At 42.8% G+C, this 16212-nt stretch overlaps 2 protein-coding genes across 2 annotated transcripts in view; one reads left to right on the top strand and one right to left on the bottom strand.

Annotated features, from left to right (window-relative positions):
- Nucleotides 1–11744, bottom strand: part of COL4A6 (collagen type IV alpha 6 chain) — a 101837-nt gene extending 90093 nt beyond the window's left edge. The window contains exons 1-2 of the mRNA XM_066333738.1: nt 11731–11744; nt 11603–11651 (exon numbers count right to left, since the gene is read on the bottom strand). Of these exons, the coding sequence (XP_066189835.1) occupies nt 11603–11651; nt 11731–11744 (63 nt within the window). The remainder of the gene's footprint in view (nt 1–11602; nt 11652–11730) is intronic.
- A 522-nt stretch (nt 11745–12266) lies between these two features.
- Nucleotides 12267–16212, top strand: part of COL4A5 (collagen type IV alpha 5 chain) — a 68233-nt gene continuing 64287 nt past the window's right edge. Inside the window, exon 1 of the mRNA XM_066334102.1 lies at nt 12267–12540. Coding sequence (XP_066190199.1) covers nt 12457–12540 — 84 coding nt within the window. The 5' untranslated portion in view covers nt 12267–12456. The remainder of the gene's footprint in view (nt 12541–16212) is intronic.

The following is a 16212-nucleotide window of genomic DNA, read 5'->3' as shown; positions in this document are numbered from 1 at the left end:
ACACTGAAGAACACGTTTTGTGCTTGTGAAGTTAGCACCGAGTCAGACCCCGCCCTGCCCAAGGGGCTGCAGCAGAGCCTTGCTGGGGACAGGCGGCACCAGCTGCCCTCCATCCTCCCCGCACACACGGGCACCCACACAGGCCAGGAACAGCCTCCTGCTAGGAAATGGCAACAGCAAACAGGATTCCTGGCACCTGGCAGCCTTCTCTGCTGGAGCTTCTCACCCCATTTAACAGCTTTTCTCCTCCCACTCCAGCTCATCCAAAGACACAGCAACTAAAAACATTGTTTAGAAAAGGTTCAATCAATTACTGTCTTTTAAAAACCGAACTTTGTTCTGAACACTTAACTGTGTCTAGTGTGCATCAAACATGACATAACCATAACAGCAGATACTGCAGGCCAGAGAGTATGATTTATATTTTTCTTCCCTGCTGTCCAACTCAGACCTTTCAAAACAGATCTCCATCCAGCTTGTCAGATATCCTACCACAAACAGGTCCAGGTGCCAATTACTTCCTACAAAGATGAAGGAAACCACGTAGTTGACAGCTCTGAGATAATCCAGTCTCAGGAAAACCATCTCCTGATTTCCTCTTCTGATTTCCTCAGCAGTGCTTAAGTCAAACATCCAGATGTTACGTGACAGGTCCCTACAGGCAAGCACCTGACCTAAAAGCTGTGGGAGAAACCCTGACACTTTAAAGACAATTCTGTTTTCTCCTAGTTTCCTCAAGTAAGCTTTAGGGATAGAAACTGATATTTTATTTTATTAAATATATTATATGATATATTATTTATATTTTTTAAAAATAGCATGTGCTACTGTTAGAACAATAGCTTTCTAAAGCTAATAGAGTTAAGACATTAAATCTTTGGTTCTTTTAAACTCAACCCTCTTGTAATACTTCAAGGAAAAAATGTGGCATCACCTGTATCCCTGTGCAAAACACTATATTACTTCATGTTTTATTTACATTATGCCTTTATAATTTGAACAAACTAAAATACCATTGACTTCGTTCTGTTTCTTTACACAGATGCTATTTGTTTGGTACAGTCTAATATTTAAAGTACTACTAATTTCTAGCCAGCCTCATGGCACCTGAGTGGAATATATGTAAAGAAAAAACAAGGTTCAGGTGAAGTCTTCAGTTTTGTGCAATTAAAACTGAAATTCAAACCTGCATTCAGATTAGTTTTTACAAAATATATATTTGTATGTTATTATCATAATTCTCAGTTCATACATATTAATAGAGCTAGTAGATTAGTTATGAAAATCATGAAAGAAAAATACTTGTATCACCTTAGGAACTCAAGCAAAACACAAATAAGCACTCATTCAACTTCCCACTAAATCTGCTTCAGTATTACCAACAGTTATCTGCCTTGAGGCATAGCTTCCCTTCTGAGAGCAGCTCCCTCCAGCACAATGCCTTGAAAGAAAGGAAAAATACATGCAATTTTTGATAAACAGGCATACAAACCCCTGGGAGCAGTGTGAATATTATAGCTAGCTACAAACATGGTATGGAGCATTTAAAGAAGTTACTCAAAGCCATTCATCAAGCTATAATGGTAATTAAATCTAGGATTCTTTATGCCACAACCAAGTTCTCATGTTTTATCTACAAAACTCTAGCTTCCTGCCCTAACCATAAAATGTCTGATAGAAGTCAATATCCTGCTACAGCTTCTTGATATCATCACACAGGATTAGGGATTTCAGGCTTATCAAGAGCAGAGGCTGCAGTGGTTCCAAACTGAGCAAGCACAGTAAATTTCACGACTCTGTCAAGTCATTGAATGAATTGTGGTGGTTTCATCTTACAGAGATAATCTGGTTCCTAACAGAATTGGAATTCCTTTCCCATAGTAGTTTTGTGATGAACTCAATGGAAGCAGCTCAGAGCTTCTGTGCAACTTTTTCGAGATAGGAGTTGATACTAGTGCTACTTTGATACAGTGTGAGGTAACATCTAAATAATCAGGTTTAAGATGCCACTGACACTCCATATATAAGGAAAACCAGGATTAATCATGCCAGACACTAAATAAAATTCCAAAAGAAAGTGAGGCCCCCAGTGACACACTATGTAAAGTGCAGGTGAAATTTTCAGTGACCTCAGCTGAACACAGTAGCCAGACTACACCTGACAGCAGAGTAAGTGCTTTTCCTTCATCTTTACCTTTCTCACAATCCCATTAACAGCTTCTAAGGGTCTTACAAAACACTTCCACTGCCTATCTAGAAAAGCAGCCACCCTCCGAAAATTAAAGAGACTCACAGAGTTTCTTCACAGAGACTAATCCTGCTTTTTGCTTTTTAAAACAAACCCCTGCAGATAAGGAAGTGGTGTAAATCTGAGATCTGCGAGCTGCTGGGTTGCAGAAAGGCCCCTCTAAACAAGTATGTCGTGGAGCTAGTCTGTACCTGTGTCTCACTGCACATTCCTCCTGCAAAGGAATTTAGGCCTGAAACCTGGTACCCCTCTGCCCTCCTCTGAGTGAGTTCATGATACCGGAATGAAGAGGAGGAAGTCACTTTCTCACTGGAATTTCTTTTATGGAAATTGTTAGAACACATCTTGATGAAACAGATGCTGGAAGTATTTTGCCTGGTTGTTCATAAAGAGTACTTATTATTACACATAGAAAACATAGAACTACTTCAGGAAAATTTATCTCTGGTAAGTTCAATGTCATCATATAATCCAAATAAATTCTGTAGCCAGTATCACTGCACAGAGATGCCTGGGCTGACAGCCTTCTGTGCAGATAAAACTGTAAAACAATCATTCAAAATGTGGACAATAACTTAATAAAAAATAAAAACTTCAACTGAACAACCAGAACGAAAACTCTGAAAGTTGTCTTTTCATAGTCTTTATTTATTTCTATCCAAAATACTTGGTAAACACTTTGGTTTGTGATTCATAAAGTATCCTTGAATGGAGTCGAAAATTTATAGTAGCACTGGAGATCCAATATAAATATTAATTAATTCTACTCTATCACTGACAGACTGTAGTTAAGATTCACTAGCTGGATTTTATTCCTTGCCCCTCCTCTCAAAAAGACGTGCAGAACTTGGCTGGATAGCACAAACCTGAAAGATAAAAATCAAGCAGATTCTTTGGAAACTTCACAGTCTCACGCTTGCCTACAGAGGAAAGTGCAATTGAATGGAGAGTCTTTAAGTAGCCATAATTACTTTTTACAGTTTTGTGCCTTATTGGTTAGAGGTTCAAGCTTTCAAGATCTCCAAAGGCTGATTGTACAAGGCCCCTCATTTAGAGAGGAGCCTTAGGGCACACACAGCACACGGTGCAACAGTTCAAAGAAGCAAAACTCGAAGCATGACTCGAGGCAAGGCTTTCTTCCCCCATCCAGGACAGTAACACCAGTGCTCAGCCCGGCCCAGTGCAAGGACATCTGAAAGTCGCTCAGGGGTGAAAGACAACGCAGAACCGCAATCAGTGATTGTGGACTTTAAAGCAAAAACTGCGACTTGCTTCTTTGTATGACATAAGGAAACAGTGTGAAACGAATGAAATAAACCCAAGAGAACGGTCGAAGCAGATCAAATGTTGCTCTAACTTCAACAGGCATGTTCATTTCAGGATTCAACCCATCCTGCAGCTACACAGTGGAGGGTCTGCAAAGACATTTTACCTTCAGTGGAAAACGCGCTCTGCCGCATTAAACGATGTTCTGCCCCAGCCCCCTGTTCGTACAGCCTCAGAAGGGCAGTTCTGGCAAAACCTCCCGGGTGATTTTGCTCGAGGAATGGGAGCCCCTGAGCTCCCGGAGACTCTGCTCCCAACACTGCACAGCCCCGGGGCCGATACATTCACATGGAAATTGCTCCACGGAGAGATACAGGTCAAACCACAGCTTGGAGCTCGCTCTAATTATCTAGGCAGATTCTGGTTTAATCCTAACAAGATTATACATTCACAGAGATTAAGGTTGTTAAAAGTACCACAGAGCAAACCATATAATCACCACACTGAAGAGACCATTAACTATTCCGTTTATGGTCACCAACGTATTTAACTTTAAAACCTCTGTGGTATTCAAAGAAATTTTCTGTGGTAAAAGCAGGCTGAGGATCTGACATTTACTGTGGTGACAAGAACACATTTGTTACAGGAGTGGTTTGAAAGCTTCTTCTATTCATCACCATATTAACATATTTTCTCTACGTTTTTCTTACATCTTACACCTTTGCAAGTCACAGCAAAAAGCCAAGCACCATGTGTAGAAAGAGATTTCACAGGCTGTTTCCAGCTACAGCCAAAACTACTTTATTAGGTTAAAAATGCACTACTCTTCCTTTATAAAAATGATCACAAAGTTTGCAAGAAGAGACAGCTGTTAAAAAACGGTGTTTCTGATGAGAATAGATAAAAAACTTTTTCTAAACAGCAAGCAATGTGTTTGTGTCACACCTGTTTCCCTAGCAGAGCAAAAAGCATGCATATTTCAAAAATACCCCAGAAACAAAGCACCCTACTTTTGCCACCCAGGGCTTACTAGAAAAACTTCAGTCATCCCACCAGACCATCAGCACACTTCTATCATTTCTGGTAATAAAGGCTCAGCATTTTCTATGCAAAATGCTGTATACAACGTGCAGTGCAATCCAGGACGTGCCAACCTCACCCTCCAGCCAAATCCACACTTCATAAATGCTGCACTTCGTGGAGAGGGCATTTACTGAGACACACTGATCTTACAGATAACGCTCCAGCTTTTCAACCCCTCACACAGACCTTGCTAATACTCTAAAACTTTACAAGGAAGGTTGAAGCTGAAAGCCTACAGGCTCCTTTTATGGAAAAGTCTGAAGACTACTATAAATTCTTAATTTTCCAAGCTTGCTTTTTGCTCCTGCAGGCTATGTTCTTCCAGTTGAGTTACACCCTGATTTGGGCATAGCTTTAATCATCAAAGTACAATACAATGATTCACCTTCCTATTGTTTTGATGTGTTTCCACTACAGTAGTAGGAATAATTCCAAGTTGCTTAAAAAAAATTTTTAAATACATATATTGTACAGAGCAAGGGGTATCTGCACATACTTCACAGCAAAAGTTTTATATAAGCAGAACTATTACAACGTTAAAATGGTCCCAATCCTCTTTGGGAAAGTCAAGCCATTATTCAGTGTCACCTAATCTATTTAACTTTGTTATAGAAATTATATGCATTTATATACACATATAAGACAAAGCACTGACTGGTCACTATTTAGAGCTTTAAAGTGATGATGCTAGCAAAAAATAGAGTTGGTGACATTTTATTTGTGGAGATTTGAAGAAGCACAGGAGCATTCATAAGTCCATTTCTTGCTTAACTGCACTTTCATTTTTCTCTCCTCTGATTTTTAGGTCAAAACCAACCCCTCCAAACAGTGCTAGAAATTAATTTATGCAGTTGGCTTTTGGCTTCCTCTGTACAAACACTTCACCTTAATCTCTAGAAAGCTGCAGGTTTGGATCTATCTACCAGCGGTAAAAAGTATGCTAAGGAAACAGTTAATGTTGCTGTTGCTACCTTGTTTCTAACCTTCCTCCTTCAATGGAAATAGGAAAATGACAAATACCAAAACTGAAGAAAATTAAATATCAGTTTCATATCTCACAGAAACTTGGATGTATTGCCTTTTCTAGCTAGTTCCCAATTAGTCCAGCTACAGCACCTAGATGACAATAAGTTTTGACCCGGGGTCTTGCCAAATGCTTGTGCCAGGCACGGAATCGTTTGTTCCTCCACTAATGGGGAAAGCACCGAGCATTCAGGTGCAAACCTCCTAAAGACATTTGTGCAACAGAGATCGCTGGGAAACAGGCACTGACACGTCCTCAGCGCTGCCGGGAGTGAGGCATCAGAGCAAGCACTGCAGGATTACCAGCGGTGATCCTGGCAGCCTCCCCGGCTGCTAAAGCACAAAGGAGAGACAGAGGCACAGGAGCTGATGAGCACGTTGAGGCAAGGGCTGGAGGCTGTGGGAAGTGCAGCAGGTTCCAGCCAAAGAGAGAAAATAGAGCAGTGAGTGAAGGAGGCAGACTCAGAATACAGTTGCTATTGACATCTCAGTGGGCTGAAGCAAATCAGGCCGATTTGGTTCACAGAGCTGATGGTCTCAGTGTTAAGCTAACCAAGTGAGCAGAGACTACGCAAACTGGATGGTGCTGGTTTAGTGGCTCCAAGAGGTTGACACAAGCAAACCTAATCAAAATTCTGCAGAAACAACAAGAAGGGAAGCACAGACCAGAGGGATGTCTACGGCTTTGTACCCATTTGGGTATGAGCAGCATCAGAAGGCCAGCAAAGTCACCGCCGACCAGCAAGAACTCTTAAAAAAATGAGGCAAAGAAGCCAAAGAAGAAGCAGATCCATGGAACAGTTCCCTTGTCTTGGCGTTTTTGTTTCCTCTTTGTGTTTCTTCAGACCTGAGAGAAGAGGAAAACATCCTAAAAAGATGATTTTGATTGTAAGTAGTAGATTACTATCAACAACTTTTTAAAGCAGAAAGTTAAACACAGCTCCTGGAAACTGCAGCAACACAACTTCCATATAAATCACACCTGTGATATAAAGAGAAGGGGAAATCATAAGGAAAGACTCAAGGCAGGCTGAACTGCAGGAAATCTGTGCAAAAAGCACAGGAACAAATTATTTGCTTTTCCCATGTATTTTCGGATTTATTGCCTACACCTCTAAATTCCTATTTTTGCAGGGTACAGGTAACAAGAACTGCATGATTCCACTCTAAATACTCTTTCTGTTCAGACATGTAAATGGAAATAAGTATGTAAAGCTCAGTCAGGGTTTATAGCTTTTCCAGGAGAGTGAGAGCCTTTTTGGTTTATATGAGTATCTAGGAAAAAAAAGAAAAAAAAAAAAAAAAAAAAAAAAAAAAAAAAGAAAAAAAAAAAAAAAGAAGAACAAAACAACAAAACAAAGCCCCAACCACCTAAAGAAATTAAGTTCTTAATGTCAGTGCCTGATCTCCCTTCCCACTGATCTTTCTCCAATAACAGCCAGCACTGCAGTCACTATCAAGCCTGCATTTTACAGGAACCCTCTAACAAGCAATTCAGCCTCCTTCTAATCCCATCTGAAATACAGACTGACCTTGCTAGAACAACCCTTTCCACAGCTAACAACAGAAAAGCTTTCATTTTACTTTTTCCACAGTAATAGCCCTTGTTTTGAGACTTGATTTTCAGAGAGCTTGAAAATAATCTATCAATGAACACTTAAAAAACATCTTATGTTTAGTTCTTGGTCATCATTATAACATTGAAGCTGAGATACAGATATTACCAAACCCCACTTATGAAGGGAAGATTCTCTACAGCAAAGATGGACAAAGGGGAGAATCCCCAGCATGAAATGCTCTGCCTCCTTTAGAGACACCAGCATAACAACAGCAGTCCTTAAGCCCAAGGAACACAGTGCCTGGTGCCAATGGTTGCCCAAAAAAAGGAAATAAAATGCTTCTTCAGGTCACACAGTGCCTCTCACACCAGAGTCTTAAATGGATGATGATATCATGAAATCTCTTCAGAATACACACACATGACTTCATTTCACAGCTGCTGTAATGAGTGTCAGATAAAATGCCACTTGCTCACTTGTCTTCAGCACACAGAAAATATCCAGCAAATCAGCAATTATTTGTTCAAATGGGAAAGTATACTCAGCTTTACATGAAAATTTCCCCTAAAACACAACGTCTTAGTAAGAGCTAGAAAATTAGCACTGTCATCAACAACAAGTTTCTTTTTTTAGTAATTCTTATTTTGCTACAGAACCAGAGTATTCCTTTATTTTTTCAGTAATCTATTGTTATTCAAACTTGACCTTTGCAGAAGGACCATTCTCAATGCAGTACATGAATCTTCACCAAGTGTCCCCACAGCCATGCATTCTTACAGATTAGAAGCTGCCTTATCTGGTTAGCAATTCCTGAGATTTATAAGATTAGGTTGGTATTTTATATTATTTCTTGAATTCTGTAGACACCCTCCTTATAAAAGTAACTTTACTGTAGATACTGTTTTTTTCTCAATAAACTTACTGGCTACATAAAGATACAACTGTATAAAAGTCAAGTTGCATACCTATAAATACTGACTTAAATGGCAAAGGAAAGGTCAAAACTCTATAAACACCTCCTAATGGATAACAGCACATTTGCAAAAATTGAATTGGAAAGATTTACAGTAATCAAATATAATTAAACAGCTAATTTTCCCCCTCTCTCAGAGACTCTGGAACAATATTTATTTTTAGCCATGGGAAACAAGGAGTTGAGTTCAATTAAGTTGGTCCAGTACATATTAAAGGAAAAGACACTATGAAGCATTAGTATCATAGATATAAAAACAATAGAAAACACACAGAAAACCTGTGATATATTAAGACACAGATAAATACGATGACTTGGGCTAGCTTGTCACAAACTAGCAGAGCTTCACTTACTCAAAATAGAGCAGACTTCCCAGAACTGGTTTTAGCAGACAATTTTTGTTTGCCTTACTTGGATGCTGAAGATGTTCTGCTGAACAAGATATCAAGTGCTAGGAATAGGAAGTGGCCCAGATTTGTGAAGGGACACCAATCTCAAATTTCAGTACAAGAGGCTGTCTCTTGGTATAGTGACCTTTTTCAGCACGTGCTCTACCTCACACCCATGACATCCCAGAAACATCAGCAAAACTCTAATTATGCCTTTAAAAGTCCCTGTCCTAAAAACTCTACTTTGCACTGTAGCCTGCAGAAGCCTCAGGCAAGCCCCTGCCTCTCTTGCACTGTTCCAATATTTTGTGTTCTCTCTCCTACCTGTGGACAAACTTTTGTCAGTTGCCTTAGTGCAGTTAATATCTTGAAGATAGCACCATGCTGTTGTTTTGTGTTTGCACAGCATCTGACATTGATGCTCCTGGCTCATTATTAATGAAAATTATTGATAACAAAAGGCTGAAACCATGAATGAAGCACAGCTTCTGGAGGGACTCCAGGGGGAAAGCTGTTAGGGGGAACTCTTAGGTCACTCCCAGCAACTGGTCTATAGGATGACACTGTCTCTGCCAAGCACTCCATGTGTAACAGCAAGTCATCCATGTTTTCAACACTTTGCTTCAAGAAAACACAGATCATGTTACAAGACTAATTTTGGACTGCCATTCAAAATAGATCATGATTTATACCCAAGAAAAATAATGATTAATGAAGATATTAATTCAGACACACACTAAAATCTTATTCTTACTGAAAGGGAGATGACTGAGACCTCTGAATCAAAGCCAGCTTTGACACCAGGTGTACCCCTGTGTATACTAGTCATGGCCACAGCACCATTCCTGAAGAGTGCTCAAGAACTTGGAACAACGTTTTAGTGATGTTTCTTTTACAACTGGTACGTTATTGAAATGAGATGTTTTAAAAGAAAAAAAATGTGAACAAAGTTACAATTACATCATCTTCAGCAACAAGTTGACTGTCTCTGTGAATTTTCTTCTAGAAGCAGTTACTCCTTAACCTAAAGCTTTAACCACATTTTATTGACATTATACCTCACTATTGCTCCAGCACTTCACATTATACACCTGATACCTATCAAGAAGTGTTTCAGAGATCCTAGTTTTCCTGAAAAAAACTCTTTTTAGTGCAACTTTAATCACCAGTAGTTTTTCTTAACAGCTTACCTCATGCTGGAAAGTGTTAAGACATGTTTTTAAATCAGTGATACCAAAAAGTCAGTTACTAACCCACTGCTGTATCTAAAGTTGACAAAAATATACTTTTACTCTTTCCTGCTGGGCATGTTTGACAGCATTTTAATAGAAATCATTAAATCCATTATCTGCTTAGACATATAAAGCATGAAGTATTTTTATGGACCTATTTCTGATTCTTCTTAATATTTTTAGACTGATTACACAGCAACTAAGATTTTCATTGTTTTCTAACCCTGAAGAAAACTCTCAGGAACACCTAGAAATATCATATAGATATTGATTTTAAATATTGTGATCTATTTAATTGACAGGAGTCCCTCTATGGGCAGTGAAAGATGTTGAAGAGCTAACAGAAATCTCACTGCTTAAGGGATGTTTTCCAACAGGTTTGGAGCAAAATTGGAGCAAACAACTGAAAATCTGCTGTTAGCTCCACCTGCATCAATAAGCAATAATTTCACTCCCACATCACATAAATTGATACAAATTATTGCCAAATGTGGCACCTTTGTCTCAAAATCATTTCAATATTTGCCTTTAAAGTACTTGCTCTATAAAAGTCATTTCTACCTAGACTCCACTGCAGTGAGAACTCTTAGTAGAACAGTTCTTGGTTTTATTGAACAAAACTCTCTAATCTTTTAATCTTCGAGAAGATTAGAGCTTGTAGCTGCCACCTGATCAGGATGATGAAATTCTACAAGTGCAATTGATTATGAAAAATGCAAAACATAATCAAGCCTTTCCTATTTGTAAAAAGTATAAACCCCTCTGCTATTAAAGCCTTTTCCAAAGATTTCTTTTCAGTTGCACAGAAAGGTTATAGATCCTTAAAATTTTTATCAAAAGAGTAGCAAAAGCAGTGGAAAAACATTGGCTAACAAGTCAAGAACTCATGTTTCAACTGGTTTTCTTAGAAATCTGTCTGAAATCGAATCAAAACAAACATGCTTGAAACATACTACATTAACATTAATTGAATATTGTATTTGCACTGTAAAATCCACACCACAAACATTATTGTCCAATCTTCATTTACATCACAATATAACAAAGAGGTCTTTTTTGAGCTGCTGACTGTACATCAGTTGGACACTTAATTTAGGCTACAGATTTATTCACTAGTTAAGTGGGCTAACAATTGCAGATTCCAGTTGCAGAAAATCTATTGCCACACCAAAGAAGAAGAAAATTATTAGCATTTTAAAAATCTGCCGTCCCCTACTACTCTGTTTAAATATCAGTTAGGAACAGTAAGAGAAAGTCCATGTTCATGTCATAAAGTTGTCAGATAGACAGATCATACAGTCATTGTTTCTGTACACCAACTCAGAATTTAAAACACATTTACTAATCCATAGTCATGAACCTTGATTCAACACTTAAAAGCTTAATCCTTTAATTTCTCACATCTCTTTTACTTAAGTTATGACGTGTTCTGGATGGCATCCCTTGTGCACAAGGACCTAGATAGAGGGGCAGCTTTTAAAGCAAGGCTTGAGAAGATGCTGAAAAAGAGCTAAAGGCAGTCAGCGCAAAGAGAGACCCTGATCAGGCTATCAGACACTGAAACCTGTTACACCGCACACAGACAAGTCTTCCAAAGAGTGTACTTTCCACAAGTACCACTCAGTGTGCTTTTCAGAAGCTAGTCAAAGTAGAGCAGACGAAAGGCATAAAGAACTCCGGAGTAGAGGTGAAAAAAAAGGTGAAAAAAAAATCCGCTCATCTTTTAGAGCGGGGGGCGAGGATGCATCTTATTTGTGGCCGAAGGATGCCCGAACCCCGAGAGGTTTTTTGAGCGGGCGCTGTTGCGGCCGGGCCCCGCCGACACTTACCGCAGTGGCCGTGTCCGCGCCCAGGCAGAGGAGCAGCAGCAGCAGCGCCCTGCGGGAGAAGGCAAAGGCACAGAGTCAGCGCGGGCCGGGGGCAGCGCGGGGAAGCGGCGGCCGCGCTCGGCACTCACCCTGTGCGCCCCATGGCCCGCGGGCACGGCCACAGCGCGGCCGGCCAAGGCGCCCGCCGAGGGGGAGGAGGGCCCGCCGCCACTCGGGGCTGCAGGGCACGGCGCACCGCTCCGTGGGCTCCTTCCCCCGGCGCGACGGGGCGCTGAGAGACAGCGATGGGCCGGCCGGCGCTGCCCCTCGGGGTCGGTCAGCGCTCCCTCAGGCGCTCGCAGCCAGCCCAGGCGGGAGGAAGTCCGCACGGTCCCCGCCGAGGCGTCGCACCTGAGCGCGGCCGGGTGTGCCGACACTGAGCCCGGGCGAGCCCCGCGCCCGCCGCCCGCCCCTCCTGAGGGGCGACCCGGCACTGCCAGCAACTCCCGGTCACCCGCCCGCACCCGCGACTTCCGCTGCAGAAAATAGTCCGGGCTCCGGCCGCCCGCCCGCTGGAGGTGCGGGGCGGGGAGAGGCGGCGCCCGCTCCGGGAGCCCACAAAACCGCGGCGCCCCGGGGCAGGGCGTGAGGCGATCGCGGTCTCCTCGGCGAGGGGCGGCAGCGTGCCCCGCACCGCCCGCCCCCGGAGCGGAGGAATACTGTAGTCCCGGGAGGACTTGAGCCGGGAGAAGCGGGCAGAGCGCGGCAGAGGGGCGGGCGGTGGCGTCGGGGCGAGCCGCCTGCAGGGAGCCGCGCTGCCCCGCCGGGCTATGCCCGCGCCGCACGGCCGGCCCCGGAGCTCCTGAGCCGCCGCCATGGAGCGCTGGAGCTGCAGCCTGGCCGCCGGCTGCCTGGTGCTGCTGCTGGGGTGCTGGGGGCCGCAGGAGGCGGCGGCGGCGGTGAGTGCGGGGCGCCCTCCTCCTTCTCCTCGGGTTCCCCTCCTCGTTCTCCTCCTCTCCTGCCGGGCGCGGTGCGGAGCCTTGCGGGGAGCTTGGGAGCCCCTCTGGGGCCGGTCGAAGGTGGGGTCGCCCTGACGGGAGCCCCGCGGCTCTTTGGGCGGGCGGGGGTCGCGGCGAGGCCGGGCCGCGGGAGGGTCCCGCCGGTGCCGGGCTTCCCGGGCCGCCCCTCCCGGTACCGCCGCCCGGCGCTGCCCCGCCGGCCCGGCCCCGCTCCCCGGAGCCCCCCACGCCTGGGCTCGCCGGCGGCTCCGGGGAAGCCCGGCTGAGCTTACTGCGGGCTCTGAACCCGCTGTTCCTCCAGGACAAAGGAGGAAAGATTTCCCCCCAAAGAACTCCGTGAGGAGTGTCTGAGCTCTGGCCGCTGAGCCATCACCTGCAGCCGGGAGTAACACCTGGATGTGGCAGGGAGATGGAGCCGTGTGGGCATGGCTTGTCGGACTGAGCCTCGCATTGCGACTTGGTTTTCTCGAGAGAAACTTGTGTTTCTGCGTTCTTAAAACTCGAGCGGAGGTGCTAGCGGAGGGTGCGCGGTGCGGTCGGGAGCGCACGGGAGGCGGCCTGGAGGAGTTTGTGATCTTTGGGAAAGGGATGCTCTCCCGCCTTCCCTCAGCGGCAGGGCCTTGGAACTGAGAGCTGGGAGAGGTGATCGCTGCCTTCAGGCTGCTTGGCTAAGACCTCTGGCTGTTAACAAGTGGTGAAATGATCTAAAAAGGCTCTCTCACTTTAAGCCGAATTAATTTCAGATTTTACAATTCCTGTATCTTTTAAAACTTTTTTTTAAAGTTTACTTGGACAGGAAAAGAGAAATCCAGATTTCTGATGTTTAGTTGAAAACTCATGTTGTGGTAATAGGTGCAGAGTATAATTCTGCTACTCCCCCCCCTTCAATTCTGTAGTTAGTGCTGACAAAATCTTATTTGTCTTGAACTCTCCTTTGAAGTGCATTCCTTTACAGTGAAACTTTGTAGACCTTTCATCTGCCCTCTGAAAAAGCAAAGAGCAGCCATAATATACTTCCTTCCTCTCCCAGCCCTCCTCGGTGTGCCCAGGTGGGAACCCGAGTGTAAGTGACACCGGTGTGCCAGCAGTGCTGGCTGATAGAGAGAGCTGCTCGGCTCCACGGTGTCTGTAAGGCTGCTTCTGTTCGTGGGGCCTCGCCCCAGCCTGCCAGAACCCCCACCCCAAAAAGGAGCCAGGCAGTCCCACCTACAGGGCTTCACTGTTTTAGCAGGTGGGGGGTGAAGATGGGGACGTTTGTGGGCATAAATGTGTTTTTTTTCTTCAGGAGAGCATCCAAGCAGAGTTCTGTGTGTGTGTGATCACTGTCACTCTGTGGGGTGTGGGAAGGGGGCTGTGGTCACCCTGTAGGCGGTCCCCTGCCTTGGGAGAAATGAAGAAAGGAGCAAAACCAGTGGTAGAATCTCTGGTTCTTAACACCACCTTGTGCTGCAGCCTCTCTTTCAGGATTTGCAGTGAGATAAGATAAACTGAAGACCCGAGGGCTGAGTGGGATGGGGGAGAGAGATGCCTCTGTTCCAAGCTACAAAAATCCCACTGGTCTTTTGTAATATGTTTTTTTATCTAATGGTTTCTCTATACTTCGGTGTTCTGGTGTTTTTGATTTTCCTGTGTTAACACTAAATGTTGCTGAGCTTTATTAATGGGGATCAGCAATTTATTCTACCCATTGTCAGAAAGGGTTGACTAAATGCAGCAGTGTGCTTGATATACACAGTCTCTTCTGTGAGTTTTGTTTCTGTCAGAATCATCCTCCCAAAAAGGCAAATTTGGTCAAATGACTTCAAGACATTCTGGTGCCCTTGCTCAAATAGTACCTGAAATTGTTATTCAACATCTTAATTCACATTTCTAATTAAAAAAAAAAAAAAGTCTTCCTTGCTCCAGATTGTTGTAATAGTGTATATTTCTGTGCTCAGTTTCCAAGTGACAGAATATAGTTGAGAATCATCTGCCAGTGTGCCCATCACAGAGAAATCCCTGTGCCTTATTAAAGAAAACCAAACCAACGTTTCATCTTCAAGTAGGGATGGATTTCACTGTTCAGATTTGATTGCTGGTTTTCACAGCCTGTAGTCTAAACTTGGTGAGGAGTATATGGATGGTGCTTTGCACTCTGGTGCAGACTCATTGCTGATGTAGAGTGAAGCCTGTAACTGCTGATGAGCAGTGCAAAAGTAACTGGGAGTTTGAAAATGGTCTTGCTTTAGAATGGGAGAATGAATGAGATGGAAGATGGTTTCATCAATTAATGAAGTTAGAATATTAAAAAAAGTGCTTATTTGTATGCCTTCAGCAGAGGGTATGAGGGTTTATTCCAATGGACAGCTTCAATTATTGCTAAAGTGCCTTGCTAGTTTGAATATAAATCTACATACATGTATATAAGCCAATCTTTTATAGGCAGAATTTTTTTCCTCTCCTGGCAGGTTTACACTTGTACTGTGTTATAGTAAAGTGATTGCAAGCTGTGACTGGGAAATCTGTTTAATTAAAGCACATCGATGGGCTGGATTCTTCAGTTGTGCTGTCTATGAAACTCACTAGAAGTTAGTGACTGACTATTGGCTTATACTGGAAAAATTGCCCTCATAGTTAAGACCTAGATTTTTAAAGTGTAGACTTAGCCCTAAAGTTAGTAAAAATTGAGTAGTGTTTGCAATATCTTTTTTCTTTGCCTTCCATTATAATGCCAGTTTGACTAAAAGTATAGTGTTGAGAACAGTTGTTCAAGTATGGTAAGGCAGGCTGGCAAGATGGATCTAATTTGTGTTTAAGGAAGTAATTTATTATTTGTGAAAGTTCTCTAGGCTTAGTTGAGATTTCTTTTTTTCCTTTCAGAGGTTACCATATGTATAAATACATGGTACCATGTCAATAATTTCAATGTACATGATTAATATGGGTAATTTGATGGTCATCTGTGTTTCTCTTGTTTGTCCTAACACTTTTATCATGGCAGTGATGGTGGCTGTAATTATTTTCCATTTCATAACTGGCAGTGGCTCTTTCTAGTTACAAAAGCTAGGTCTGTAAAAGCAGAAAGAAGTGGATGCTGGCTTTTAGGATTCAGAAGGTATTTCATCCTGAAATTCTGTAGATGTGTCTTGATTAGTCATGCACAAGATTTGGTTTCATAACATCAAGGCTCAAGGCCTCCTGCTTGCAACTTGTCATTTGTCAGGGGCTTGGATTTTGATCTTTCATGGCTTTTAGTTGAAGATATATAGTAAAAGTTGTGTCTCCAGTTGTGTTCTAGCATGTACTAAAATGCTAACAAATCCAAGGAATCCTGAATGAAGCAGAATGTAAGAGCAGTTTAGACCATAACAGGATCTTTTACAAAATCATTATGTTTTTTTTTTCAGTTTTTCCACATGATGGAAATAGAGTGATATTTCAGTGGAACTCCTTGGCTTTCATTTTCTTGGTCATTAATAATCTACATGCTGGAAGAAATCATTAGTTACCTTTCATTAAGTAGAAAAGGAAATGTTTCTAGGACAAAGTTAGTTAATTTATTTAACAGCATGTGTTAATTGATGTAGTGATCTTTTTTTCTACTGTGAATAAGCAATGATGCTTACTGTAATG

This window comes from Sylvia atricapilla, chromosome 21 (genome assembly GCF_009819655.1).
Source record: "Sylvia atricapilla isolate bSylAtr1 chromosome 21, bSylAtr1.pri, whole genome shotgun sequence".
In the NCBI taxonomy this organism is placed as follows: Eukaryota; Metazoa; Chordata; class Aves; order Passeriformes; family Sylviidae; genus Sylvia; species Sylvia atricapilla.
The sequence above is the reverse complement of the archived record's forward strand: the minus strand, read 5'-3'. Positions and strand labels throughout refer to the sequence as shown.